This window comes from Lissotriton vulgaris, chromosome 5 (genome assembly GCF_964263255.1).
Source record: "Lissotriton vulgaris chromosome 5, aLisVul1.2, whole genome shotgun sequence".
Lineage (NCBI taxonomy): Eukaryota > Metazoa > Chordata > Amphibia > Caudata > Salamandridae > Lissotriton > Lissotriton vulgaris.
Genome location: NC_141693.1, coordinates 1,480,778,669 through 1,480,805,875, shown reverse-complemented (window position 1 = coordinate 1,480,805,875; position 27,207 = coordinate 1,480,778,669). Strand labels below are relative to the sequence as shown.

At 47.7% G+C, this 27,207-nt stretch overlaps 1 protein-coding gene across 1 annotated transcript in view; it reads left to right on the top strand.

Moving 5' to 3' along the window:
* CNTN2 (contactin 2) overlaps positions 1–27,207 on the top strand; it is a 209,161-nt gene that overhangs the window by 86,312 nt on the left and 95,642 nt on the right. The window contains exon 11 of the mRNA XM_086919714.1: positions 4,578–4,705. Coding sequence (XP_086775840.1) covers positions 4,578–4,705 — 128 coding nt within the window. The remainder of the gene's footprint in view (positions 1–4,577; positions 4,706–27,207) is intronic.

Sequence of the window (27,207 nt, the reverse complement as noted above, 5' to 3'; positions counted from 1 at the left end):
CCTCCGGGGTGACCGAGGCAGCAAGGCAGGTGCATTCTGCAGTGCTAGCACAAAACTGTCAAGACTGATGACTTTGTAGTGCGGGAGACCGGACTAACATATGGGACGCAGTGTGCAGTGCAAGCAGAGGATAGGCAAGGCAGAAGCAATGTGCCCTGGGGTTGTAAGACTAGAAGGATGGCAGCAGTGGATGATGCGGGCACTGGAGGGGCAGGACCAGTTCAGCAGACAGTGCAGATAAAGAAATGGCAGAGCATTTGCAGTTTGAGTAATAGGGACTGGAGAGCAAATGCAGTGCGGGAGATAGAAATGGCATGGTGGACACAATGTCGGCAACTGGTCTGGTAGGAGAGGGGCAGTGTGCACGGAAGGCATGGCTATGAGAGAGAAGGTGTAATATTCACTGGTGCAATAGGACTGGCAGAGCAAGTGCCAGGTGGGCACTCTCCAGTACTGGCAGAGAGAATTCCCTGAACAGACATGACGGTGTAGCATGCACTGAGAAACACCCAAGAAAAGGCTGAGCATCTTCAGAGTGGGCACACGACTACCAGGCGAGGTGCACCCTAAGCGTGCCACAGGACTGTCAGAACAGGTCCAACACTTGGCGGCCAGATAATATGGGACAAACTCCTATTCCATCTGAGACAATTAGAAACCTGAAAGTCATTTATGATTCTAAAATGTCTTTGCCATCACCGTTACCAAATTCACTTGCGGTACCAAAAAGTCTTCCTCTCCTGACATCAAATTACTGACAGCCATTACATCCCACCTAGATTACAGTAACTCAGTCTATGTGGGGCTGCCTACATATTTACAATCCAGACTCCAAATGATTCAGAAGATGATGACTAGACTAATTGCGGGACTCAATAGGAAAGAACCAATTGCCCCTCATGCAGTTAATTTGCACGTTTCAGCTTCAAAAGGGATGATATTTAAAAGCCTCTGCTTAGTATACCATAGCGCCTACAACTCTGATCCTATTTTTCTCTGTGATAATTTTTAAAAATGTCTCCCTGCTGGCCAATCATGATCTAAAACAGCACTCTTTCTGAAAATGTTCAAATTCAGAGGTCCGGCTTGGTCACCTAGTCAAACTTTGGAATGAACTGCCACTTCAGATAAAGGAGACAGTGAATCATCCTAAATTTAGCAAATCACTGAAAACGTGCTTGTTGTGATCTCCATACTATATAATGCTGTTCTTCCCCCTTTACCTCTCATTTGACAGAGGCCACCCTGTGCTTAATTTGAGCCGGTGGGTTCCAGCGCTTGGCATTGGCGCTGGTGACAGTCCGCCACAAGGTGGCGCTGTCAGGCTAATTTAGAGATGACCACAACCATAGTTATTAATTCAATATACAATAAAAATAACTATTAGCTGCTGCCCAAGCCATTCTTATAGCTTTGGGGGCCTGAAATAGTCTGAATTGTCACACTTGTAGGAGTGTGATGGTTAACAGTTGTTTTGTTACTATCATTGGCAGCACAGCAGGGGCAATGTGTGGCGCAAGCCGCAGTGGCCTCTGACAAGAGCCCTGGCACTTATTCTTTTTACAAATTAAGCACTGCCAACTTTGAAATGCCTCCAACTCTTGCATCCCAAGACATCAAGAGCACAGCACTGGCTATTTCTCATATAATCAGTTTTTTTCTGTTTTCTGGTGATCCTCTCAAGCTCTGGTTCACACCTTGCTTGTAGGCGTCTACCAAAGCTCCATTCTAATCCCATAAATCACTTTCCTCAGTAACATTCACCTTGTCTTCGGCTCCTTCAATCACTTCTATCCCAATGAAGCACAGATCTTTTTCTTCTTCAAACGTGTCTATCCAAGCTCAAATCTTTGACTACCAAATACCAGATGGCATTCTGCTCACCAAAACCAAATCATACAGTTTCTTTCTTCTTCTTCTCCATCTGCATTACAATTTATTATTATGTTCCCTCCTGATACAGTGACTCCTTCACCTTGCTGGGAATCTCAGTTTATTTTTAATCATAGTATGCGATTGAAGTCCTTCATCTCCACCATGGCAACCACAACTCGGTTCCGTGTCCTAAATATCAGAAAGATTCACCCTTGTCTGCCCTACAAGACACCTGTTTTCTCTTCCATTACCAACACACTCTTAATCAGCAATTGAGGATACCTTAAAAGCCTACTAGCTAATTTTCCACAGCTCTTGCATTCCCCTCATGCCAAAGTAATCAACTTTAATTGACCCTGATAGCACCCTTCCCTTTCTAAAGGAGTTCACTCCGCTTAATTTAGATGAAGCGTCAACTGCCCTGGCCAAGATCAAATCGGGCTCTCCAGTAGACCCGGTTTCACCGTGCTTTTTCTCAACCATCACCCCTCTGCTCCTTAGAATCTTACTGATTTATTCAACATGTCACTCTCACAATCAGTAGTTCCAGCTATATGGAAAGCTGCTAGGGTCAGGCCTATTATAAAAAAAACATAGCTGATCCCAAGATACCAAGTAATTATCGTCCAATCTCTCTGCTTCCATATTTTGGAAAGGTGCTCAAGTCCCTGATCAATAAGCAACTCACCGCACACCTGGAGAGCCACAAATTGTTGTACCAAGCACAGTCAGGTTTCAGCGTCACTCACAGCACCGAAACAGTGCTGGTGGAAGTCATTGATAACATCAGACTAGCCCAGGGCAACGGGCAGTCACCCATGCTTGTCCCGTTGGATCTGTCAGCCGTCTTCGACACCATCTCCCACAGCATTTTAGAACAATGGCTCTGGGGGATGGGTGTCAGAGGTATGGCCCTAGATTGACTCAGAAGTTATCTAACTGACCGAACCACCACAGTACAGATTGGCAACATGGTCTCTCACAGTCGGCCAGTAAAGATGGGAGTCCCTCAGGGCCCTATTTTGAGCCCTATTCTCTTTAATCTTTTTGTGACACCACTGGCTAAGGTGATCAGGTCCTATGGTTTTGATGTTGTGTTATACGCTGATGACACACAGCTATTGATCCCCATAGGCTCTGATCCCATCAACACAAAGATCCCCTTCAAAAACTGTATGATCCACATTAATAGCTGGATGAGCGCTAAACATCTTCAGGTAAATGGTAGCAAGAATGAGGTTATTCTCTTCGGAAGGGCACACAATTTTTGGTCGAGTGACTGGTAGCCCCATAATCTTGGTCCCTGTCCATCTCCAAAACCAGTGGTGCGGAACCTTGGAGTAATGATTGACAACCAGCTATCAGTGAAAATTATGTAAATCATATAATTAGCATCTGCTATGGTAATATGCGCAGTTTATGAAAAATCTTTCAATGGATCCCAATTGAATGAAGGAAGCTACTTGTCCAGGGACTAATCATAAGCCGTATTGATTATGGAAATGCCCTATTGGCCTCAATCAATGAAGATCTCTATTCAAGGCTTCAGGTCCTGCAGAATACAGCTGCCAGACTGGTACTGAACCTTCCTTCTAGGTCGCCATCAGCGCCCAGCCTGAAGCACCTTCACTGCCTTCGTATTAGGAAGAGAACCCTTTTCAAGATCCTCTGTTTAGTGCATAAGAACATGTACGGAAATGGGCCTTGCTTTTTTGCAAAAAAACGTAGCTGGTACCAGCCAACTAGGACGCTCAGGTCAAGCACTAAATCTCTTCTTACCCCATGTAGAGTTTGTACCGCCAGGAATGGCGGTAAATCCTTTTCTTTCCTTGCACCCACTCTCTGGAATGAACTTCCCTCTCACTTACTCTCTGTTACAGATCACAATTGATTCCGTAAGGAACTAAAAACCTGTTTTTTGAACATCTATAAGCTTCCTTTTTCTCTTTTCTTTGTTCTTCTGCCTAAGTGGAGTCGTACGCAAGTGCCATGAGACCTCCGGGTGACATGCACTATCAACAAATACACTTGACTTGACTAATGAATTCTCATCAATATACCAAAAAATACGCCCATCTCAAGATACTGTCAAAATCTATGTCCCATCCAAACTCCTCATCCTAGTCTTTAACACCAAGTATTAGCACTTCCCTTCCACACCATTCTACACACCTATCCATTGAATCCTCTCCTAACCGTAACCCCCCAGCGATGCACAGTCCACTCTGTGCTCCTTCCCAGTTCAGATCCAGCATATTGCGAGGTTCCTCGCACAGGACCGCAATATAAACCAAATTGTGGCCAACCCTCAGACTTCTCTCATTCAAGATTGCCCACCTAGTATACCTGCTCCGCCTCAAGAGTCCACATGGGTGGCCCACCCTGACCTTGATCCATTCTTGAAATCAACCACATATACAAATATAGGCCATATATGTAATTGTAGTGTTTGTTCTCCTATAATTACCCCCCTGTTTGAAACATTGTAGACGCCCAGACTGCTACCAACCTCTTGTATGGCACAGAGGAGTTTCTGTTTGAAATGCAGCTGTGCTTTTCAAAATGAATAAATACATATGTAAGTGCCTCTCCTGTGAGTCCTTCTCCCTGCAGAGCTTGCATACCTGTATTGATATAGGCAAGATCCTTATTGGCCAATTCGAGCAGGGTGTTTTACACAATATGTTAATTTGTCTCCAAAGGGTGTCCATCTTGTTGGACGGCACGCTCACCATCCGAAACATCAGCCGCTCAGATGAGGGCAGATACACCTGCTTTGCAGAGAACTTCATGGGCAAGGCCAACAGCACTGGGACCCTGTCTGTGCGAGGTAAGGAGTAGTTGGCAAATTGCAAGCACCTTTCTAGTAGAAGACCCTTGTGTACATACCATCACACAAAGCTTCTCAACTCCATTGCAAGATTCACGCCCTGGAAGACCGGCCTGAAAATACCTGTCTGGGGAGCTATCTGGGTAGCAGCTGACTTTTGAAGATGGATCTCACATTGCACACATGCTGAGGGGCATATTTACAAGCCCCTATCGCCACAGGAATGTCACTATTAACGACGTTCCTGTGGCGATAGGGGCTTTGCCTTATTTAAAAGGCAGCTCTAAGTCACTTAATGTGGCTTAACGCCGCCATGTAAATAGGGACTCCTTTCACACTACACTTAGTGTGAAAGGGGTGGGCAATGGGTGTTGTGGTGGGCATTTTGCTACAACACCCATTATTTTGACGCTGACCCCTATTTCCAAGGGTGGCTTAAATATGAGGCAGTGCCAAAATTAAGACCAGGAAAACCTGTTCTTAACATGGCACAATGAGGAGAAATGCTTTATATCTCCTTGTTTTTTCTGTTTCTATGTGTGCTGCATTGTGCAGCACACATAGAAGGAGCAAAATGCCATGAATGATTGCTTATGTATAGGAAGGTGTCTTTTCCTGCACATAAACAATCATCTAAAAAAGTACGATTTGCAACTTTTATGTGTGCTGCACGATGCAGCACATATAGGAGTTGCAAATCACCATTCTGGACTGTTTATGTGCAGGAAGGGACACCTTCCTGCACATTAACAATCATTCCTTCCACAAAGGCATCCTTGCACTATGGTGCAAGGGTGCCCGCGTTGGTGCTAGGCGCTGATTTTAGCACCAGCGCAGGGAGAAATGCAAGGGTGAGCTGTATTATTGTAAATATGGTGCATCCCTGCGTTTCTAAAGTGACAGAGCGTGGCGTTAGCAATTTTGGAGCTAACCCGCGCTCCCCCACTTGCTTGTAAATATGCCCCCGAGTTTGTTTCCTGGGATGGAAGTGCAAGAAGGGTTCAAGAAGCGAGATGGAATCAAAGAGCAGCACAAAATAAAAATATATATTTATTTACAGACAACTAATCTAGGCGTGCGCACACACTCACATAAAATATTTGTAGTATGGGTATTTCCATTGCATATGTAGCACTAGAATGCAAAGAATTGACACTTGGGCTAGAACAATATGTACCTAAAGCAGCAGCTATTGAACCACTAACAATGAAGAAAGACAGTACCTTGCTATAACATATTACTATTTTCTTGTGCAGCTTTGTGTTGACATCTTCCTCGAGCACTGGTTACTGATGAGGAAGGGAATGTCCTCAGTTGGACCCATATTGTATCGGTTGCCCAACAAATCTAGTGGCGCACTATTTGTTTATAGTCAGTGATCGTGGGTTTGAGGATTTTAGTTGCTGCTCGTAGTGCTTAGAATTGCATTTACTTGACTACAAACCCAACACATTTATTCACAGATCGTTCTTTGATTGGTAGCCAATGAACAAATGTCATTTGAATGTAATCAAACTTTTTATTAGGAGATTGTAAATCATCTGAATTTTTCTCATCATCATAGTATATCTGAAACTGAAGATAGAATTTCTTGTTCAGGGGCGCAAGCAAACACAGGTATGGATATTAACAAGTGTTATCAAAGCTGATAGGTCTCGCCTTTGATGACTGTTAGCTGAACTTTTGGCTTTGCCAATGCTTGTTGACAATACTGAATTGTCAATGCTGAACTACATTGGTAAAATGAAATAAAATGCTTGTTTGCTGTAGATGAATAGCATTAATAAAGCAAAAAGGCAGCCCCAGTGTAATGACATATGCACGCACATGCATCACCAAGCATCAAGATGTTGCAGCAGCCATTAAAACAAGAACAAAAGTGAAATATTAACATCTTTTTGTGACATTTGTAATAAAGCTTGAAACATTGAGAGAACATATTAGAACCAGTTGTTGTTGAATGGTTGCACAGAGTGATGCTGTGGCGTTCAGTGATGCTGAGTAATGCTGTGGCCTTCAGTGGTGCTGAGAGATGCTGTGGCCTTCAGTGGTGCTGAGTGATGCTGTTGCGTTCAGTGGTGCTGAGTGATGCTGTGGCATTCAGTGGTGCTGAGTGATGCTGTGGCGTTGAGTGGTGCTGAGTGTTTCTGTGGCGTTGAGTAATGATGTGGCGTTGAGTGATGCTGTGGCGTTGAGGGATGTTGTGCACTGAGTGGTGCTGTTGCATTGAGTGGTGCTGTGGCATTGAGTGGTGCTGTGGCGTTGAGGGGTGCAGTGGCATTCAGTGGTGCTGAGTGATGCTGTTGCGTTGAGTGATGCTGTGGCGTTGAGTGATTCTATGACGTTGAGTGGTGCTGTGGCATTCAGTGGTACTGAGTGATGCTGTGGTGTTGAGTGATGCTGTGTTGTTGAGTGATGCTGTGGCATTGAGTGATGCTGTGGTGTTGAGTGATGCTGTGGTGTTGAGTGATGCTGTGGCATTAAGGGATGCTGTGCGCTGAGTGGTGCTGTGGTGTTGAGTGGTGCTGTGACGTTGAGTGATGCTGTGACGTTGAGGGATGCTGTGGCATTGAGGGATGCTGTGCGCTGAGTCGTGCTGTGGCTTTGAGTGGTGCTGTGGCATTGAGTGTTGCTGTGGCGTTGAGGGATGCTGTGGCATTCAGTGGTGCTGAGTGATTCTGTGGCGCTGAGTGATGCTGTGGCGCTGAGTGGTTCTGTGCCGTTGAGTGGTGCTGTGGCATTGAGTGATGCTGTGGAGTTGAGTGATGCTGTGGCGTTGAGTGATGCTGTGGCGTTGAGTGGTGCTGTGGTGTTGAGTGGTGCTGTGGTGTTGAGTGGTTCTGTGGCGTTGAGTGGTGCTATTGCGTTGAGTGGTGCTGAATGATGCTGTGGCATTGAGTGATGCTGTGGCATTGAGTGATGCTGTGGCATTGATTGATGCTGTGGCGTTGAGTAATGCTGTGGCGTTGAGTGATGCTGTGGCGTTGAGGGATGCTGTGCGTTGAGTGGTGCTGTAACATTGAGTGGTGCTGTGGCGTTGAGGGGTGCTGTGGCATTCAGTGGTGCTGTGGTATTGAGGGGTGCTGTGGCATTCAGTGGTGCTGAGTGATTCTGTGGAGTTGAGTGGTTCTGTGGCGTTGAGTGGTGCTGTTGCGTTGAGTGGTGCTGTTGCATTCAGTGGTACTGAGTGATGCTGTTGCGTTGAGTGATGCTGTGGCATTGAGTGGTGCTGTGGTGTTGGGTGATGCTGTGGCATTGAGTGATGCTGTTGCGTTGAGTGGTACTGTGGTGTTGAGTGGTGCTGTGGTGTTGAGTGGTGCTGTGGCGTTGAGTGGTGCTGTGGTGTTGAGTGGTGCTGAGTGATGCTGTGGCATTGAGTGATGCTGTGGCATTGAGTGATGCTGTGACGTTGAGTAATGCTGTGGCGTTGAGTGATGCTGTGGCGTTGAGGGATGTTGGCGTTGGCTAGTGGCGTTGCATTATTATTTGCAACCAGGCACGGCCCGTGCAGGGCGTTATACCGGGGCGGTGACGTCAGGCGGGGGAGGGTCAGGGTGGGGGGTTGTAAAATGCGGAATGAGGATCATTACAGGTAAGTACCGAAAAAAATATATAAAACGAATTTCGTTGCCCACGCTGCATCACATTTGGCGATGCAGCGCTGGCAACGAAATTCGTTTTATATATTTTTTTCGGTACTTACCTGTAATGGTCCATATCCCGCATTTTACAACGCCCCACCGTGATCTTCCCCCGCCTGACGTCACCGCCCGGTATAACGCCCTGCACGGGCCGTGCCTGTTTGCAATGCCAATAGCTGAAACTTTCAGTAATGCAAGACCTAGTGCGTCGTAAATGCTTGTTTAATTTAAGTCAATTAATCATATTTAATGAACTATGCTAGTAGGGAATTATAAAATTCTTTCACTTTGGCAGATGCTCTAAATAAACATTTAATTACCTACAAACCCCGTTCTCTTAAGTATAGGAACAGCATTATCTGGGTAACGCATGAAGGAGGATCTTTGGCGAGATCGGCATGTCGCGTACATACTGTGCAATATGGCATTTGTAGCCCGCCCTTCATTCCTCACAGGTGTCTAGCTTAATGCTTTGGTACACAGCTGTATATTCAGTGCCTGCTGTTCAACTCCTGTCCACAGCTGCCACGGACTGGTTGATAAGGGGGAGGAGTAGGGGAAGAAACAGACATGAGGATGGTGTAGTGAAATGAAGCAGCAATGGGGTGTGTGGGAGAGCGAGAGAAAGTGGGGTGTTTTAAAAGCAGTGAGAGGAATGCTGCTAACGAGCTAGCCGACAACATTGGCAGATCGACATGAAGGAGCAAAGTGGGTTGGGGCGGGGAGCAAGGGAAACGCAACGCACAAAGTGCATGTTGTAAATAATAATATAAAACAAGCAAAAGAAAAAATAAACCATCAGGAGAGAGATTGTGGGGTAACCTCCACAGCTGCAACTTCAGACCTGGGGAACCAGGTGCGAGTCTCTGCGTTGGTAAAACTGTGCCAATAAAAAATAGAATGTAAATACATGATGCTTGTTGTCGTCACTAAAACAATGGCAGGAATGCCGATAAACTAAAAAATATATATATATCAGCCAAGAGCAGCTGGGAGCTGCGCCGTCGGGACGACCAGGAGGAACCCTGAACACAAGGGGGAATGGCGAGGAGTGACGACAGGGGAAGCACGAAAAACAAAATATAACATTTTGCGAAGTCCTTAAAAGTTTAAATAAAAATAACCACCCGCAAAGTGTAGAACGTGCGTCATTGGTGAAGCAGAAGCGCTAGTTAATGATTCGGCCGGGAACCTTTCAGCCTATGCAAGAAAAGATAACAAGCACACACGAGCAGAGGCAGGCCAACAAAAAGAACAAGTCTTCACGGCTCGAAGCTGTTTGGGAGGTGGGAGGGGAAGTAGGAGAGGGGGGAGTGATAGGGATGAACGCGCTAGCGGCCGCATGCTGGCAAATGGTGACCTCTCAGCGCATTGCTTTGAAGTCTCATGGCGGGGTGCGGGGGAGAAGCTTGGGAGGCATTGCATTCTGGTGCTGCGAGGCTGATGGGTTTGACGTGGACGCGTGTCTCACACAAGTGCATCACATGAACTGCACGTAATCTGCGCTTGTTAAAGAGTTTGTTTCGCCTACTATACACTCGGCTAATAACCCCTGCCGGATATAATAGCCGAGACCTAGAAAACAATATACCATTACTAGTTTGGGATGCCACCTTGCAGTGGCAATTAAAAAACAAAAGGTACAAGCATTATTGAGAAAGAAATAGCCCAGTAGCAAACTTCAGCTGCTAGTTGTAAGAAATTGGAGAACTGAGTGTGCGAGCACCCACCTCAAGTAATACCCACAACGCTTGTTAGGGTTAAACAGTAAAATCATTAAATTAACCTGAACACATCCCCTGTAAGCTATAGCACAGAGCAAGAGAGCTTAACTTAGGTGTAAAGTATTTATGCAGTACCAAAACTGTAATACAGTCAAAACGTAACATAGGTAATATATTCCAACCCAATTTTAAAAAACCAAGTATATTTTAGTAAATAAAATGGCACCAAAATGACAAACATCCATAACCAGATTTATTAATTTTCAAGTAAATATGTGAAAACAGCACCAAAAAGAGTTAAGCTCCAACTGCTATCATCTGGTTGTGCTTGGCCGGTATTTAGCCACAAGTAAAGGCGCAATGTGATAGAGTCAGAACGGATACAAAACCAGATTCATAACAGTTGGAATTTTCAGCTTCGGACATAGTCTCTGAAATGGAAGTCAAAATCCTCGGTGAGATAAGGCAGCAGGTTGTGGAAGAAAAGGGTTCAGTGTCGTCAGATAGCCGCTGGACGAGGTCTCAGTGAAGCCGATGACTTTTGACAGGAAAGCACCGACCGGGAAAAATTTGAATTTCGCACCCAAGGAAGGTCACTCACCAACCGTGTTCTTTAGGCACTTTTACCTGGTGAAGTTTTCTGCCTTCAGACTTAGTCAGTTTTTTGGAGCTTGGATTCTTCCAGCTGGGTAATGCTGCAGGCTTTAGCCGAAGAGAGCTCCACGAGACCGGATATTTCTACACGAGGTCTCGCTGAATCAAATTTGCTGCTGAGGAAAAGTTCAGCGTGAGAGCAACCTGTACCTTTGGGGATTAAAATGGAAGGTTTGTCCCAGTCCTCCAGAGGGTTTTGAAGCCAAAAAGTTTCTACATTCAAGGTTTCAGGAGATGATTGGAGGAGTAAACTTTGACACCATCCAAGTGTCCAGGACCTTGGGGTCATCCCAGGGGGTCAAACCTCACACTAGCAGTAGCCAGCAGCAGGGTCTAGAGTAGGTCCATTTAGAAATGGTCAGCTTGGCAGTTGCAGAAAATGCATCTTGTAGATTTTCCTGCCCCTGTAACTTGTACAGTGAGGGGGTTAGCTGTATGGCCCTTGGAGTCCACTTCTTTGTCCTAGGTACAAGAGGGAGAGTAGGTCATCTCTTCTAGGCTCTTCTCAGGTCACAGACAGCAAGTCCAGTCCACGTCTGTTCTTCCACAGGTCCAGAAAGTGTTCTGGTGAGGGTACTGTGCCATATTAATGCCTGGCACCAGCCTGTGGGTGTAGGTGACTCCTGGCCCCTCCCTAACTAATATGGCAAACGTTCCCGGGGGAACCATACTCACTCTTGCAGCACTTCCTGTGTGCCCTACTGCAAACAACCACAGAGTGCCCCTCTCTGCCGAAATCTAAGATGATGAATCCCTTCTCTTCTTATACAGAGCCTGTGTGCCCACCCCAGAGTTGTGGCCATCGAAATGTGCCTCACCTCCTCTGTAGTGACACAAAGCTAGTTCTGGGGGCAACTCCTCATCCATTATGGATTGGTGCCTGCCTAACTGGGGAAACAAAGCAGGGCCCTGTCCAATTGTCTGCTAATATTTGCCGGTGACAGGGTAGGCCTCTTTGAAGCTATTTAAGTTCCTAGCTGGAGATAACATTATTAAATGTAATAGTATATTCCAGTTATTTCATATGTAACAGGCAACCCTGCTCCAGTGAAAATAGCTTTTGGGTCCTTTTCACTGTAAAGACGTTTAACATTGATTTTTTACATTGCCTACTTTAGATACCATACACCCTGCCTTATAGACAATAGTTCTACTTGGAGGTGACCTATTAATATTTAAAAGGAAGGTTTACGGTCTCAAAATGGGTTATTTTCAAAGGTTGGTTTCCAGTTTCAAGAACTGCACAGCAAGGCTTCAAAAAGTAGACCAACATTTACGTTTACACTGTCACTGTAGTGGTTGAAACAATGGGATGTTGCAGCCCACTTGTGACATTTAACTTACAGGCCTTGGGTACACTTTTGTACCATATACTAAGGTATTTTAGGTACATTAAATATTCCAATTAGTCGTATGCCAATTTCATCATGTTAAAAGGCAGAGCACAGGCACTCTACCACTGGTTAGCAGGGGTAAAGTGCACAGAGATCTACAGCCAGGAAAAACAATCTGATAGAGACTTCTAGCTGCAGATTCCTTACCTTTAAATTTCCCAGGCATCAGGCTGAATACAGAAAATTTTGCTGAGCAATACCCCTTGAGCGCAGTCCGTTCGGGCTGCGCGTGTCGTCGACGGCATCAGTATCATCGGTTATGACGCTGCGCTGCCCGTATAGGTGCCTCCCAGGTGCGCGGACGTCAGTTCCTTTATTTTCCGCATCAGTTAAGCTCAGATCCAGGAAGAGATACCCCTCTGCCTCTTTTTGGCTAAAATCTGGCATTACACCACACAAAAATTGGTAATTTCCAACACCAGGACATTCAAAAAATAAAATAAAATACAATTAAAATAGAAAGAGACAGAGCGGGTTGGCAGAGCAGTGGAAAAGCTGGAGGATATGGGGTAGTAAAAAAGCCACGAAGAAAAGTGAACGGAGATGGGGTGGTTGGGGAAGCAACAGACGTGCGGGGAGGGTAACAACACTAAGAGAAATGGGCACAGATATGGGGTAAGAAGCAGCACAAAGGAGAGAGAGAAAGAAAACATGCATTCTCATGGAGTGCTAAAAGAGAAAGAAAAAAGTTTAAAAAAGCAAAAAAAGAGAAAGCAAAAGGAAGGTAAAGACGATATGCTCTAAGGGAAAAATAAGCACAAGATGTGGGAAGGAAATCCACTGAATTAGAAACAAGCGAATGAGATTGACAAAATAAGCAATGGGCTGACCCAAAGCCCATTCTAAATATTGCTATTGTAAACAATAGGTCTTCAGGAACAGCCAGGTAAAAGATGCCTAGAAGTGAGACCTAAAAAGTAAATAAGCAGGGCCCAAAGCTCAAGGGACTCCACATGTAAGAGAAGTCTTGTCCAAGGCGAAGATTCCTTCTTTGGTATCTTGATAGTTGTCATCTAAGGAGTTGAACTAGACCAAAGACAAGTTGTTGGAACCTGTCCATATTGCATGAATTTCTATAAGTATAGCATGATTCATACTGTTCCATGCTGAGGAGCGGGCCAGTCATGGAACCGCACTGGTTCAATAGTTACCTCGCACGCAGGACGATGAGGACTCTCTGCTGGTCTGAAACTTTACTGAGAAGCAATAGAACTCTGGCCTCCTAGTCTCCTTGGGATCAGTGGTTTTAATACTTTTCATATTTTTCCTTAAAGATTATATTGAAATTCTCCTGTAACTTGCCCACTTAGAGGTTCTCTCCACCTTTTTTTGTGGCGGGGAGAGCACAGTCATGTTTTTTAGAGCAAAACAGCTCTCTTGATGAGATAGGCTGATTTTTTTTTAAATATGTGGTGTTATTACCTTGGCATGAAGTTTTGTAAATGAGGTAGGCTGCTGCCCTGCAACACAGAGGAATGTTTCTCTATATCCATGAAGTGTTAAAACTCATTCGTAGTGATCAGCACAAGGGATCATATTTATTGGGTACAGGGAGTGGGATGGCCTATATTATACCTGGGAATTCACAGGAGGAGGGAGGGAGAGGAGGAAGTGGATTCGATCTCCCCTAACAATTCAACTAAACAAAATTGAATCCACTCTAGAGGTGGTAGTGTTCCCTACAGTGGTGAGGAGCACACAGTGTTGTTTGAATACCCCTCACACACCAACAGGCCCCTTGGTGTCATGCTTCATCATCGGGGCCTTCGCACCCCTCAACGGGATGCGGCGTGCTGCGACTCACGAATACGTAGGAGCACTGAAGGTGAACTATGTGTTTGTGTGTGTGAGAGGGAGAGTGAGTTGTGAGGTGAAAAAGTGAAGGTTAAAAAATACCTGGCTCGTAGGAAAAAAATAATAAAAAGTTTTTATTACGTCCTCGGCTGGTATTATTAAAAGGGGTGCAAGATGAGGTTGTCAGTTATACGTTTAGGGTATATCAACCTCGGAAGTGCGTCGACATGTTTCGGAGTATCGGAACTCCTTCTTCAGGACGAGGATATGCACAACTATCCTCACCTTACTCACATGGGGTGTAAATGTAAAAGTGTATTCTACAAAAAACAAAAGGTGAAATGTACCTATGGGTGTTTATATTCGAATAAGCTCTGTTGCGCCCAATTGGCGTTAATGATACAGAACCTGTGGGATAAACAAAAGCATAATAAACATCACAGTTGGACGTCCAGGATCAGGAAAAAATAATTCTATACATGAGAGGGTAATGGTGAACCAAAAAATAAGGTTCAAGAACCCTGTGAACAAAAGAAGAAAAGAAGGACACACAATAGACAAAGACACACACTAATGGAAAAAACGCCATTATTGTTCCCAGAAATGGACTATGGAGGAAGAAAAGGGGTATTCATAAATATGGCTTACTTATGGACAAAGGTTAGCTGACCTCATGAGCCTTAGCGTAGTATTGGGGGTTCCTTCCTCACTGCTCAATTTAGCAACCTGTAAGATGTTAAAGGCTGGTTTTAGGGTCATGGATATACAGTATCCCTGGATATGCTAATGGCTACACCTCGTTTGACCAATAAACTCACGGTTACTGCAAGACCTGGTAGGCTTCCTTCCCCTCAACGCGGCTCCGACGATGTGTCGAGTCGTGCTAACCTACCTCCTTATATACCTCCAAAAGCGCTTCAATTAGTTAGTAATTGGAAGCGGAATGATGGCCAAAGAAAGACAGAGTCCCTCCAAGAGGTCCGGTATTGCGCGCTGGACGGGGGCGTGTTGACGATTCCAAGGCGCATGCGCTTAAAGTAAGTGTTCCGATCTGCGCAAATGCCCTGAAACAATAGTCATCCGCACTTATGCGGTGAGGCTCATGGAGCCGATGGAGCCTCCCTAGCTGCCCAGACAGCTTGCGCACACGTTTCTCAGGCGCTTGCGTATAAAGCAAGTGTTAAGGTCTGCGCGCCTATGTGAAAACGCTAGTCGTTCGCGCATGTGCGGTAAGAATCTAAGAGCTGTTGGGACTTTATTAGCCGCCCAGACAGTATGAACTATACAAAATATGCACATACAGAGCGGCTCGTGTCAGATGCTCAATATTTGGATGATGTAATCAAATAAATATGGAGGTGCTCATGTGGTTGGAGGTTATCTAAGAGCTGTTGGAACCTTATTAGCCGCCCAGACAGTATGAACTTTCCATAATATGCACATACAGAGCGGCTGGTGTCAGATGCTCAATATTTGGCTGCTATAAACAAACAACAAATATGGATGTGCTCATGTGGTTTGAGGTTATATCACATGGGATGGTGCATAGGTTTTGTCCAGCTTGTACACATAGAGCCAAAAACGGATGGTATGAACTTCTAAAAAGAGCCCAATAGGTTAAAGTGTATCAGCGCAATTGGCTCCAAGGAATAGAGTCATTGAGTCCAGCGGTGTCCGTTCCCAGACGGAAAACCCATCTCTGCTCTTTCTCGAAAAGACCAACATCCGTTGGTAATTGTTCAATCACTGTCCAGTGTAATTCGTTCACACAGCGTTGATACTCCAGAAAATGAGCTGCCATTTTTGTCGTTGATTTCTTACATCTTATGTTGCTCTTATGCTCATTTATCTTGATTTTAACAGCTGGTGCCATTCATGAAAGTAAGGGTCTGACTTCTTTTAGTTAGATGGCAGCTGTTGCAGTTCCCACAGGGATGGTGTCTGTGTAGCCCCTGCAACCTTGTTTGTTGGATCACTGTGGTTGGGGGTCTTGTGTGTACAAGAATGTCTTTTAAATTCTTGACCCGCCTGTGGGCAAACAAAGGTTTCTCCAAATCGAGCGTACCGCTCGTCAGAATGCGCCAGTGTTTTTTTACCAGTTTTGAGACTTGGTTCGAGACTGAACTGTACGTTGTGACACAGACCGTTCTACTGGGTGTGTTTTCTCTGGCACTTTTTTGAATATGAGGGCACTCTATATTGGCAAAGTCATGGAACTAGTATGGGGAGTACATTTGCGCCGAGTCTGGCGGGATTGTACGTTTACCATCTGGAATCCACCAAGATCCTCCACCCTAGCAACCCCTTCAGGGGGAGAATCCGCACTTGGCGACGCTATATAGATGACATTCTGGTGATTTGGGAGGGGGATGGCCAATCAATCACTGAGTTAATGAATTGGCTGAATACACAAAATCTTTTTCTCAAATTCACCCACAAAATGTCCAGTGGTTCGATGGTTTTCCTAGATTTAATATCTACCATGAGGCAGGCCTGTTGAAAACGGAGACTCATTTCAAACCAACGGCGAGGAACTGTCTCCTCAGGTTTGACAGTTTCCATCCTCGTCACCTGAGGGAGAATTTACCATACGGACAGTTCCTACGCCTACGCCGCAATTGCAGCGACATAGCCAAATACAAGACCCAAGCCCCAGATCTGAGTGAAAAACTGAAACAGAGACGGTACCCAGACAAGGTCATTCAAAAAGCAATGAAAAGGGCAAGAAATAACAACTGATATGCTCTCCTTGAGAACAAACCTGCCAGAGAAAACACACCCAGTAAAACGGTCTGTGTCACAACGTACAGTTCAGTCTCGAACCAAGTCTCAAAACTGGTAAATAAACACTGGCGCATTCTGACGAGCGGTACGCTCGATTTGGAGAAACCTTTGTTTGCCCACAGGCGGGGCAAGAATTTAAAAGACATTCTTGTACACACAAGACCACCAACCACAGTGATCTAACAAACAAGGTTGCAGTGGCTACACAGACACCATCCCGGTGGGAACTGCAACAGCTGCCATCTAACTAAAAAAAGTCAGACCCTTACTTTCATGAATGGCACCAGATGGGAACAACGAGCATTCACCAACTGTAACAGTAAGAACGTTGTTTATCTAATCACATGCCCTTGTAACAAGGAGTACGTGGGCATGACCACAAGGGCTGTTAAAATCAGGATAAATGAACATAAGAGCAACATAAGATGTAAGAAATCAACGACAAAAATGGCAGCTCATTTTCTGAAGTATCAACACTGTGTGAACGAATTACACTGGACAGTGATTGAACAATTACCAACGGATGTTGGTCTTTTCGAGAAAGAGCAGAGATGGGTGTTCCGTCTGGGAACGGACACCGCTGGACTCAATGACTCTATTCCTTGGAGCCAATTACGCTGATACACTTTAACCTATTGGGCTCTTTTTAGGTTTTGCCTCGCCAAAAAGATGCGCTCTGCGCATCTTTTTCGGCGCAGGCGAAAACCTGATGAGAACAGTAGTGTGGCTTTGGTTCGGCCCTCGTCATTGATTGGCTGGCTCCGTAAACGGAGCCTTGCCATTGGACGAGGGGCCTGTCCGTCAATGCCGGACCAGACACGGGGGCGTTCCCGAGATTCTTTGGCTTTTGCCGACGTCACGGGACGCCGGGAACGCCTCCGTGTCTGGTCCGGCATTGCCGGCACTTCTGCGTCTCTCCTGCCCCGTGACTGGCCGGCCGGCCAATCCTAGCGCGGCCGGCCGGAAGTGCCCGCCCCCCGCAGCCCGGGGGAAGAAGGAGAGGAAGACGGCAAGCAGTATGGCGGCGCCCGCGGGGCTCCCGTGGCCTGGAGGGAACCCCGGGAGATGCGGAGGACGTTGCCGGTCTCCCATGCCGAAGAGGGAGACCGGAGAAGTGCCAGAGAGATTGTCGACGTTGCCGGTCTCCCATGCCGAAGAGGGAGACCGGAGAAGTGCCGCCGTCGCATGGTGCAGTTGAGTCGAGTTTTTTTTTTTTTTCCCTCCTCTCTTCCCCTGCCTTCCTGCCCCAACCTCTCTCCCCCTGTCTCCTACCTTCACTCGTCGCTACACCGTTGATGTCTATGGGGCAAAAATACTAACTACACTTGTGAAAGGGCGGAGGACACCGTTTCATAAAAAGTTTCATAAAAAGATTGCAAACTCGTACAATACCGTCGGTCGGCGTGACTAGGCGTTTATGAGCGCAGGTGAAAGCGAGACAGGGTTACAAAGTGTGAACTTTGGAATGAAGGCGCCTCTGGTACACATAGCGTGAAAGTCGACGATTTGAAAACGCTCGGAAGGCCATCTTGATCCAAGACCGGCAGGGAAGGATTGCACTTATATTGGGCCTCTCATCCCTCCGAGGTCGATAACACAAGCACCAGTTTCATCTGGTTAATAATATTTGCAGCGCCTGGGATGGGCGGCGCTGCTGCACACCCTGCACTCGCCGAGGACTGCGCCCCCACTGCTCACCCTTCTCCATCAGCCTCCCCGCGGCACACATCGGCTTCCTCCTGTCTGCCACCGGAGAGCTAGGGGTCTGCTCAGCTCCCGTTCGTGGCGCACACCCACCCAGCTCCGGGGCGCCGGACTCTGCTGCGCCAATGCCGACTCCCAGGAGCAGCCAGGGCGCCCAGGACATGGCTCTGGGAGCCGGGATAACCCCTTGCATGGAACTGGGGGCAGCTGTGTGGTGACAGACAGACTAGCACACGCCGCCTCTTCCACGGTCCACCCCAGACACTCGGATATTCGGACCCCGGAGACCCACAGCCTGCAGCCCGATGGACCAGTGACGGATTGTCCCCTGCTTCGACCCGCCGTGGATTGGTCTGGGTAATGGGGTTATAAAATGCAAACCTTTCCCTCTTCTATCCCTGACAGCAGGGACGTCAGAGGAAGAGAAGTGGCCGTAACACAGCTGCGAGAAGAGGGAAGAAAAGAGAGAAGTGTTGGCACTTGCACCTCTCACCATGAAGTGCATCCTGGGGCGCGCCCTGGCCTTCCAGCTGGCCCTCTGCGTGTGCCTGGCCCAACAACAGCGTGAGTTTGTCTACTGTGTGCTCTCACTCCAGGGGGGGGGGGACTCATTCAGGGGCGCACCTAGGGTGCCAGGGACCCTAAAGCAAGTAAGGGGGGATGGGGTCCCGTCCTCTGGTTTGGTAGTTATAAAAAACACTTTAATTGGGATTAAGTGGGGCAGTCACGCCCATGGGCCTCGGTGTCACTGCACCTGCTGCTCTCAGTGATAGCAACGCCAGTTTGGCGACCCCCTGCTCACTTAATATCGTCTCTGCTGCCCGGATGCCCACCGGAAGGAACAGGAGACCCTGCTGTTTGGGTAGTAAAATATAAATAATCAGGGTTCAGTGGCCCCTCGCGACTCTGGCCCTGGTGTCACTGCACCTGCTGCACCATCAATATCTACGCCTCTGTCTATCCAGCCCCGGGGCTGTCGCTCCTCTGCTCAGTCACTGTAGGCGCTACTGTCATAGGGTGTCCACCTCATTCCATGTCATGGCAGTCACTGTTTACATTCATCTGCTGTCATGACATCGTAATGTATTCTGGGAGTTACAGTCCAGATTTGCTTCAATTGAAGAAATGAGTTGTTCAGAACTGATGCCTGGTATTTGAGGGTGAAAAGTTCATGACTGGAAACCGTGTCCGTGATGACGTAGAGTGAGGTGGTCTCCCTGACGGTCATATCACAGGGGTCGTCACAACTCTGTCAATCAGGGATGTCACTGCTTGAGCTGGCACCAGTCTCTGCTGTCACTAGAGCTTGTGTGTTTTCTCTATGCTGAATCTTGGTACTTGACGTGCTCACCCATGGGCCGTCACTGCTGTTTGTCTGCCCACAGGTGCCATCACTGCTTGGTGCCGTCTCAGTTCTTTCAAGGGTGTCTACTCTGACTCGGCTCTCACCACAGTCACTGTTCTGCCCACACAATGGAAATTGCCTTCTTTCTACTTACACCCATGACATCTTTTTACTTTCTTTCCACCCCAGGGCTGTCACCGGCTGCCTCTACGGTCCCCTCACACTCAGGGTTGTCACTGCTGTTCGTTCACACCCAAAGCTGCGTGTGTTTTCCACTGACACTCACTGTTAAGTTCAGTCACTGCACTCTGCTCACTGCGGGGTTTTGCCGGTCTTGTTCGTGTGGTTGACTCTGCTTTCCTTATCTCGGCATTGTCACTAGTGTCCGTTCACACGTGGGCAGTGGCTGCTGTGTTTCACACTCAGGTCAGGCGGTTGACTCATATTGTATTGCAGCATTTATATAGCGCTTATATGGGGCGCTGAAACGCTTCCCTCATGGGTCGCATGCTACACGGTGCAGGTTGTGTGGTTGGGAGGATTTTGTCCAACTCATAACTTTGCCCCCTTTAACCCTGTTTATTTTCTCTTTTCCTTCCTTCCTTCATTGACCCCCCCCCCCCCCCTCCCCTTTTTGTCCGTCCCATGGTTCGGCCCAATGCGTTCCTGAGGTGCATCGACTTGAAATAATGAAGATTGATTTACTTTATTTAAAATTTCAGAGGCTGCTTTACAACAGTTGTGATCCGCTGTGGTTAGTGTTTCCAATGTCCATGTTGTGTATGGAGACCACCGAGCTGCAGTTAATGTGGGAGAGGATGTGGCATAACTGCCAGAGCTGCTGACTTTGGAGCCAGGGAACCAGGTTCGAGTCTCAGCGCTGGCTCAACATCCTGTGATTCGGGGCAAATCACTTATTCTCCCCGTGCCTAACAAAAATGAATGTATCCTTGTGTAACATAACTGGTGCTCGTGTAAAGCCTCGAATACCCTCCTGTGGAGTTCGTGCTATATAAAACGGCCCCCTCAAAAAACGTGTTATGGAATGCAGCGCCTAGCAGTGTGTTGGAAGATGAGGCATGCAGGCTGTATTCTCATTTTTGTTGTTATTTTCCTTGTTCTGGACCCTAGTGGTGTGCTCATTTTCGTATGAATTACTGTATTACTCGCAGGAGTGTATTTTATTCTATTGTAGATAATGAATTCTGAGAGGAGCGGGACTACGAAGATTAATAAATGTTTTATATTTTTTTACTCTCTATGTCTGTCTGTTACATGGTTACAAGACGGGGGATCTTAAATGATTTTATATCTATGTATTTTATGGTCCCTGCCCTTTCCCAGCCTGTCCTCTCCCAGCCTGTCCTCTCCCAGCCTGTCCTCTCCCAGCCTGTCCTCTCCCAGCCTGTCCACTTCCAGCCTGTCCTTTCCCAGCCTGTCCTTTCCCAGCCTTTAAACTTCCAGCCTGTCCACTTCCAGCCTGCCCTCTCCCAACCTGCCCTCTCCCAACCTGCCCTCTCCCAGACTGTCCCCTCCCTGCCCTCTCCCAGCCTGCCCTCTCCCAGCCTGTCCCCTCCCTGCCCTCTCCCAGCCTGTCCCCTCCCTGCTCTCTCCTAGCCTGTCCTCTCCCTGCCTGTTGTCGTGTCCCGGCGGCAGCAGGCAGCAGCGTGCACTGCGTCCCCGAAGTAACAGCCCTAAAGCAAGCAAGAAGTACGCCCCCCTCCCACCAATCCCTGTTAGGTAGTGGAAACTGTCCAAACTGGGGTGCAGACAGCCCCTCTCACCTTTCGGCCTGGTACCACTGCACCAGCCGCACTACTTCCCGAACTGACCGTTCTCCACTTCAGCCCCGTCTAAATTACAATTCATGCTTGTGACCCTTTTGCCTGCTTGTGCTTGTTTTCATGACCCTGTTGCCTGCTTGTGCCTCCGTGTGCCCCTGTTGCCTGCTTGTGCCTCCGTGTGCCCCTGTTGCCTGCTTGTGCCTCAGTGTGCCCCTGTTGCCTGCTTGTGCCTCCGTGTGCCCCTGTCGCCTGCTTGTGCCTCAGTTTTCGTGCCCCTGTTGCCTGCTTGTGCCTCTGTGTGCCCCTGTTGCATGCTTGTGCCTCCGTGTGCCCCTGTTGCCTGCTTGTGCCTCCGTGTGCCCCTGTTGCCTGCTTGTGCCTCTGTGTGCCCCTGTTGCCTGCTTGTGCCTCTGTGTGCCCCTGTTGCCTGCTTGTGCCTCCGTGTGCCCCTGTTGCCTGCTTGTGCCTCCGTGTGCCCCTGTTGCCTGCTTGTGCCTCCGTGTGCCCCTGTTGCCTGCTTGTGCCTCCGTGTGCGCCTGTTGCCTGCTTGTGCCTCCGTGTGCCCCTATTGCCTGCTTGTGCCTCCGTGTGCCCCCGTTGCCTGCTTGTGCCTCCGTGTGCCCCTGTTGCCTGCTTGTGCCTCCGTGTGCCCTTGTTGCCTGCTTGTGCCTCCGTGTGCCCCTGTTGCCTGCTTGTGCCTCCGTGTGCCCCTGTTGCCTGCTTGTGCCTCCGTGTGCCCCTGTTGCCTGCTTGTGCCTCCATGTGCCCCTGTTGCCTGCTTGTGCTGTGTGGGTGTGTGTGGAGGGCTCTGTGTGGCTGTGTGTGTAGGAAGCTTTGTGTGGCTGTGTGTGTGGGGGACTTTGTGTGGCTGTGTGTGTGGGGGGCTCTGTGTGGCTGTGTGTGTGGGGGGATCTGTGTGGGTGTGTGTGTGGGGAGGGCTCTGTGTGTGTTTGTGTGTGTCATTTGCGAGAGATAAAGCTAGTGGCATTGTAAATGACAATGCCATTATTTATGTTAAAAAAAACATAAATAAAAATAATGTCAAGAGCAATGCCAATAGCTCTAACTTTAACAAAGGCAAAACCATTGCATTGTAAATGCTTGTTAGAAGTGCATACCATCCGTTTTTGGCTCTATGTGTACAAGCTGGACAAAACCTATGCACCATCCCATGTGATATAACCTCAAACCACATGAGCACCTCCATATTTGTTGTTTGTTTATAGCAGCCAAATATTGAGCATCTGACACAAGCCGCTCTGTATGTGCATATTATGAAAAGTTCATACTGTCTGGGCGGCTAATAAGGTTCCAACAGCTCTTAGATAACCTCCAACCACATGAGCACCTCCATATTTATTTGATTACATCATCCAAATATTGAGCATCTGACACGAGCCGCTCTGTATGTGCATATTTTGTATAGTTCATACTGTCTGGGCGGCTAATAAAGTCCCAACAGCTCTTAGATTCTTACCGCACATGCGCGAACGACTAGCGTTTTCATATAGGCGCGCAGACCTTAACACTTGCTTTATACGCAAGCGCCTGAGAAACGTGTGCGCAAGCTGTCTGGGCAGCTAGGGAGGCTCCATGAGCCTCACCGCATACGTGCGGATGACTATTGTTTCAGGTCATTTGCGCAGATCGGAACACTTACTTTAAGAGCATGCGCCTTGGAATCGTCAACACACCCCTGTCCAGCCCGCAATACCGGACCTCTTGGAGGGACTCTGTCCTTCTTTGGGCATCATTCCGCTTCCAATTACTAACTAATTGAAGCGCTTTTGGCGGTATATAAGGAGGTAGGTCAGCACGACTCGACTCATAGTCGGAGCCGCGTTGAGGGGAAGGCAGCCTACCAGGTCTTGCAGTAACCGTGAGTTTATTGGTCAAACGAGGTGTAGCCATTAGCATATCCAGGGATACTGTATATCCATGACCCTACAACCAGCCTTTAACATCTTACAGGTTGCTAAATTGAGCAGTGAGGAAGGAACCCCCAATACTATGCTAAGGCTCATGAGGTCAGCTAACCTTTGTCCATAAGTAAGCCATATTTATGAATACCCCTTTTCTTCCTCCATAGCCCATTTCTGGGAACAATGATGGCGTTTTTTCCATTAGTGTGTGTCTTTGTCTATGGTGTGTCCTTCTTTTCTTCTTTTGTTCACAGGGTTCTTGAACCTTATTTTTTGGTTCACCATTACCCTCTCATGTATGGAATTATTTTTTCCTGATCCTGGACGTCCGACTGTGATGTTTATTATGCTTTTGTTTATCCCACAGGTTCTGTATCATTAACGCCAATTGGGCGCAACAGAGCTTATTCGAATATAAACACCCATAGGTACATTTCACCTTTTGTTTTTTGTAGAATACACTTTTACATTTACACCCCATGTGAGTAAGGTGAAGATAGTTGTGCATATCCTCGTCCTGAAGAAGGAGTTCCGATACTCCGAAACATGTCGACGCACTTCCGAGGTTGATATACCCTAAACGTATAACTGACAACCTCATCTTGCACCCCTTTTAATAATACCAGCCGAGGACGTAATAAAAACTTTTTTTTTATTTTTTTCCTACTAGCCAGGTATTTTTTAACCTTCACTTTTTCACCTCACCACTCACTCTCCCTCTCACAGACACAAACACATAGTCCACCTTCAGTGCTCCTACGTATTCGTGAGTCGCAGCACGCCGCATCCCGTAGAGGGGTGCGAAGGCCCCGATGATGAAGCATGACATCCAGGGGCCTGTTGGTGTGTGAGGGGTATTCAAAACAACACTGTGTGCTCCCCACCACTGTAGGGATCACTACCACCTCTAGAGTGGATTCTATATTATACCTGTTCTTCTGCTTTGTTACACCCCTACTATTCGCTTGGATCACTGCGTTCTTCTTCGTGAAGTAGTGGTGCGCAGAGACGTTTTAGGGCATGTGGTCACACTCTGGATCAGGTCTTCTCCACGGCCCCAGTAGAGGACATAGAGCTGGTCCCGGTGCTTTGGTCCGACCACAAGTTGGCTAGGTTCTGCATACTGGGCAGGGAGAAACTGTCGAACACTGAGCCCAGATCGCGGGGACCCGTTTCTAGAGTGCTCCATCGTGTAACTCCTGAAATGCTGGCTCAGGCTTCTCTGGACCATCCGTGTCCCCTCTCAGGTGACCTTGAACAGGATGTGGACTCCTTGCAGCGGTGGCTGACTGATAGGCTGAACGATCTAGCCCCTGAGTTGGCGTCCCGGGCTATCACTAAGCGCGTTTCTGCTCCCTGGTTCACGGAGGCATTGTTCGTCTCCCACCGCCAGTGTAAGGTGGCGGAGAGGGCTTGGCGTTCTCAGTATGACCTGATGGCCAGACTTGCGTATAGAACTGCAATTAAAGCTTATCACCGTGACGTCCTTCGCGAGAAAAAGGACTATCTATCGAGGAGGATTGAGGCAGCCTCCAATTCCTGTAAGGAGATCTTTACTGTGGTGAGGAAGTTCATAACTCCGAGATCTAACCTTTCTCAAACCGCTCCCTCTGAGTCTTGGGCCTGTGACCTGGCAAAGTTCTTTACAGATAAGATCAAATTGATCCAGGACTCCTTCCCTGGGAGGTCAGTTGAAGTTCAGCCCAGTAGTGGGGTTAGGTTAGTTCCATCACCCACCCCGGAGTCGACCTTGCTTGTTTTTCCGCCTATTGCTCCTGCCACATCTTTGGCACTTTTGGCAAATCTTAAATCAGGGTCGCCGTTAGACCCCTGCCCGGCCAAATTTTTGGCGAGGATGGCTGAGGTGGTAAACCCAATGGTCAATCCACTTTTGAACTGTTCTCTGAGTGAGGGGTTGGTCCCGCAGGCCTGGAAGCGGGCAATGGTGATCCCCCTCCTCAAAAAGCCGGGCACAGACCCTGAGATGATGGCCAATTATAGGCCTATTTCGCTTCTTCCAGCGTTGGCAAAAATTACGGAAAAACATGTACATAGCGTGCTATCTGTCTTTCTGGAGACCAATAATTTGCTTCACCCCTCTCAATCTGGCTTCCGGCCTAATCTGAGCACCGAGACGGCGCTTTTAGAAGTGTCTGAGGCCATTAAGGAGGTTCTGGACTCTAGAGGTAAAGCCATGCTTGTCATGCTTGACCTGTCGGCGGCTTTTGACACCGTCCCCCATGAGGGGCTCCTCGCTAGACTTTATAACATCGGTCTGAGGGGGACGGTGTTCAGCGGGTTTACATCTTTCCTAGCTGGCCGTCGACAAACGGTCTGGGTCCCTCCTAGCTCCGCTGAGATGCTGCCACTGGGAGTCGGAGTTCCGCAGGGTTCTGTGTTGAGCCCGACTCTTTTTAACATCTTTATGACCCCTTTGGCGACACTGGTGGAGTCTTTTGGGGCCCAGATCGTTTCCTACGCCGATGACACCCAGCTTCTCTTCACGTGCAGAAAAGGTGAGGACTTTGATGGAGAGAGCATCCGGGATTGTCTCGGGCGGTCTTTAACTGGTTTCAGCAGAACAGCCTCAAATGTAACTCTGACAAGTCGGAGGTGCTGTTCTTTGGCTGCACATCAGATCCGGATTGGCAGGCATGGTGGCCAAATGATATGTTTCCTCCAGCTCAGGCATCCCAGGTGGCAAAAAACCTGGGAGTTAAGATTGACAACAGTCTGGCGATGAGATCCCAGATCCTTGGCCTCATGGGCGTTTGTTTTGGCATTCTGAGGATGCTGCGGAAGTTCCTTCCTCTGCTCACTGAAGAGCATAGGAAGATTACGGTGCAAGCTTTGATTGGCTCCAGATTGGATTATGCCAATGTTCTTTATCTGGGTCTCCCAGATTATCTTGTGCAGCGACTTCATGTTGTGCAGAACTTTGCGGCACGTGCCATTTTTGGCCTCCGCAGGCGAGCTAGAGTGTCCGGCCTTTTACAGTCACTCCATTGGCTGCCTATCCGGCAGCGGATAGTTTTTAAGGCGCTGACGCTGGCCCATAAAGCGCTCTTCGGCCTGGGAGCCAAATATCTCCAACGCAGGCTTGCTTTCTATCGTCCAACCAGAGCTCTGCGTTCCGATTCCTTGTCTCTGGCGGTGGTCCCTCGAGTTAGGAAGGCCCGTTTTGGAGGGCGCTCCTTTAGTGTTAGGGCGCCCCAGCTTTGGAACACTCTGCCACTGGCCCTACGCAGGACCTCCAATCTGCTGTCTTTTAGGAAAGGCTTAAAAACTTGGCTTTTTACCCTTTAGTTATGTTATTCTGCTCTTCTGAAAGTTTTCTTCTGTTATGTTTTCTTCTTATGAGCTGCCAAAATAAAGCGCCGGGACACTCCGTTGGAGTAGCCGTGCGCTATAGAAATAAAATATAACATAACATAACATAACATGTGCAAGGTGGGCAATTGTGCGGGGGCCCCATGAAAAAGTGAACTTTCTCTCTAGCGCACTTTTGTGTATTTTTGTATCTTAACCTTTAATGCATAATTCAATATTGTGAGGTAACTTTGGGCTTGAATTAGGAAAAAATGGGTAATAAAATTCAAAGTTGTTGCGAACAGGGACCAATAGAATATTTCTTGCCCGGGGGCCCCCAAACTGCTTATGATGACACTGCCTGTGCGAGGAGCTCAAAATCATTCTAAGGCTGGATATTACCGCCTTGGCTGCTGCCACTGGGTACCTTTTTTTAGAATTGTGAAT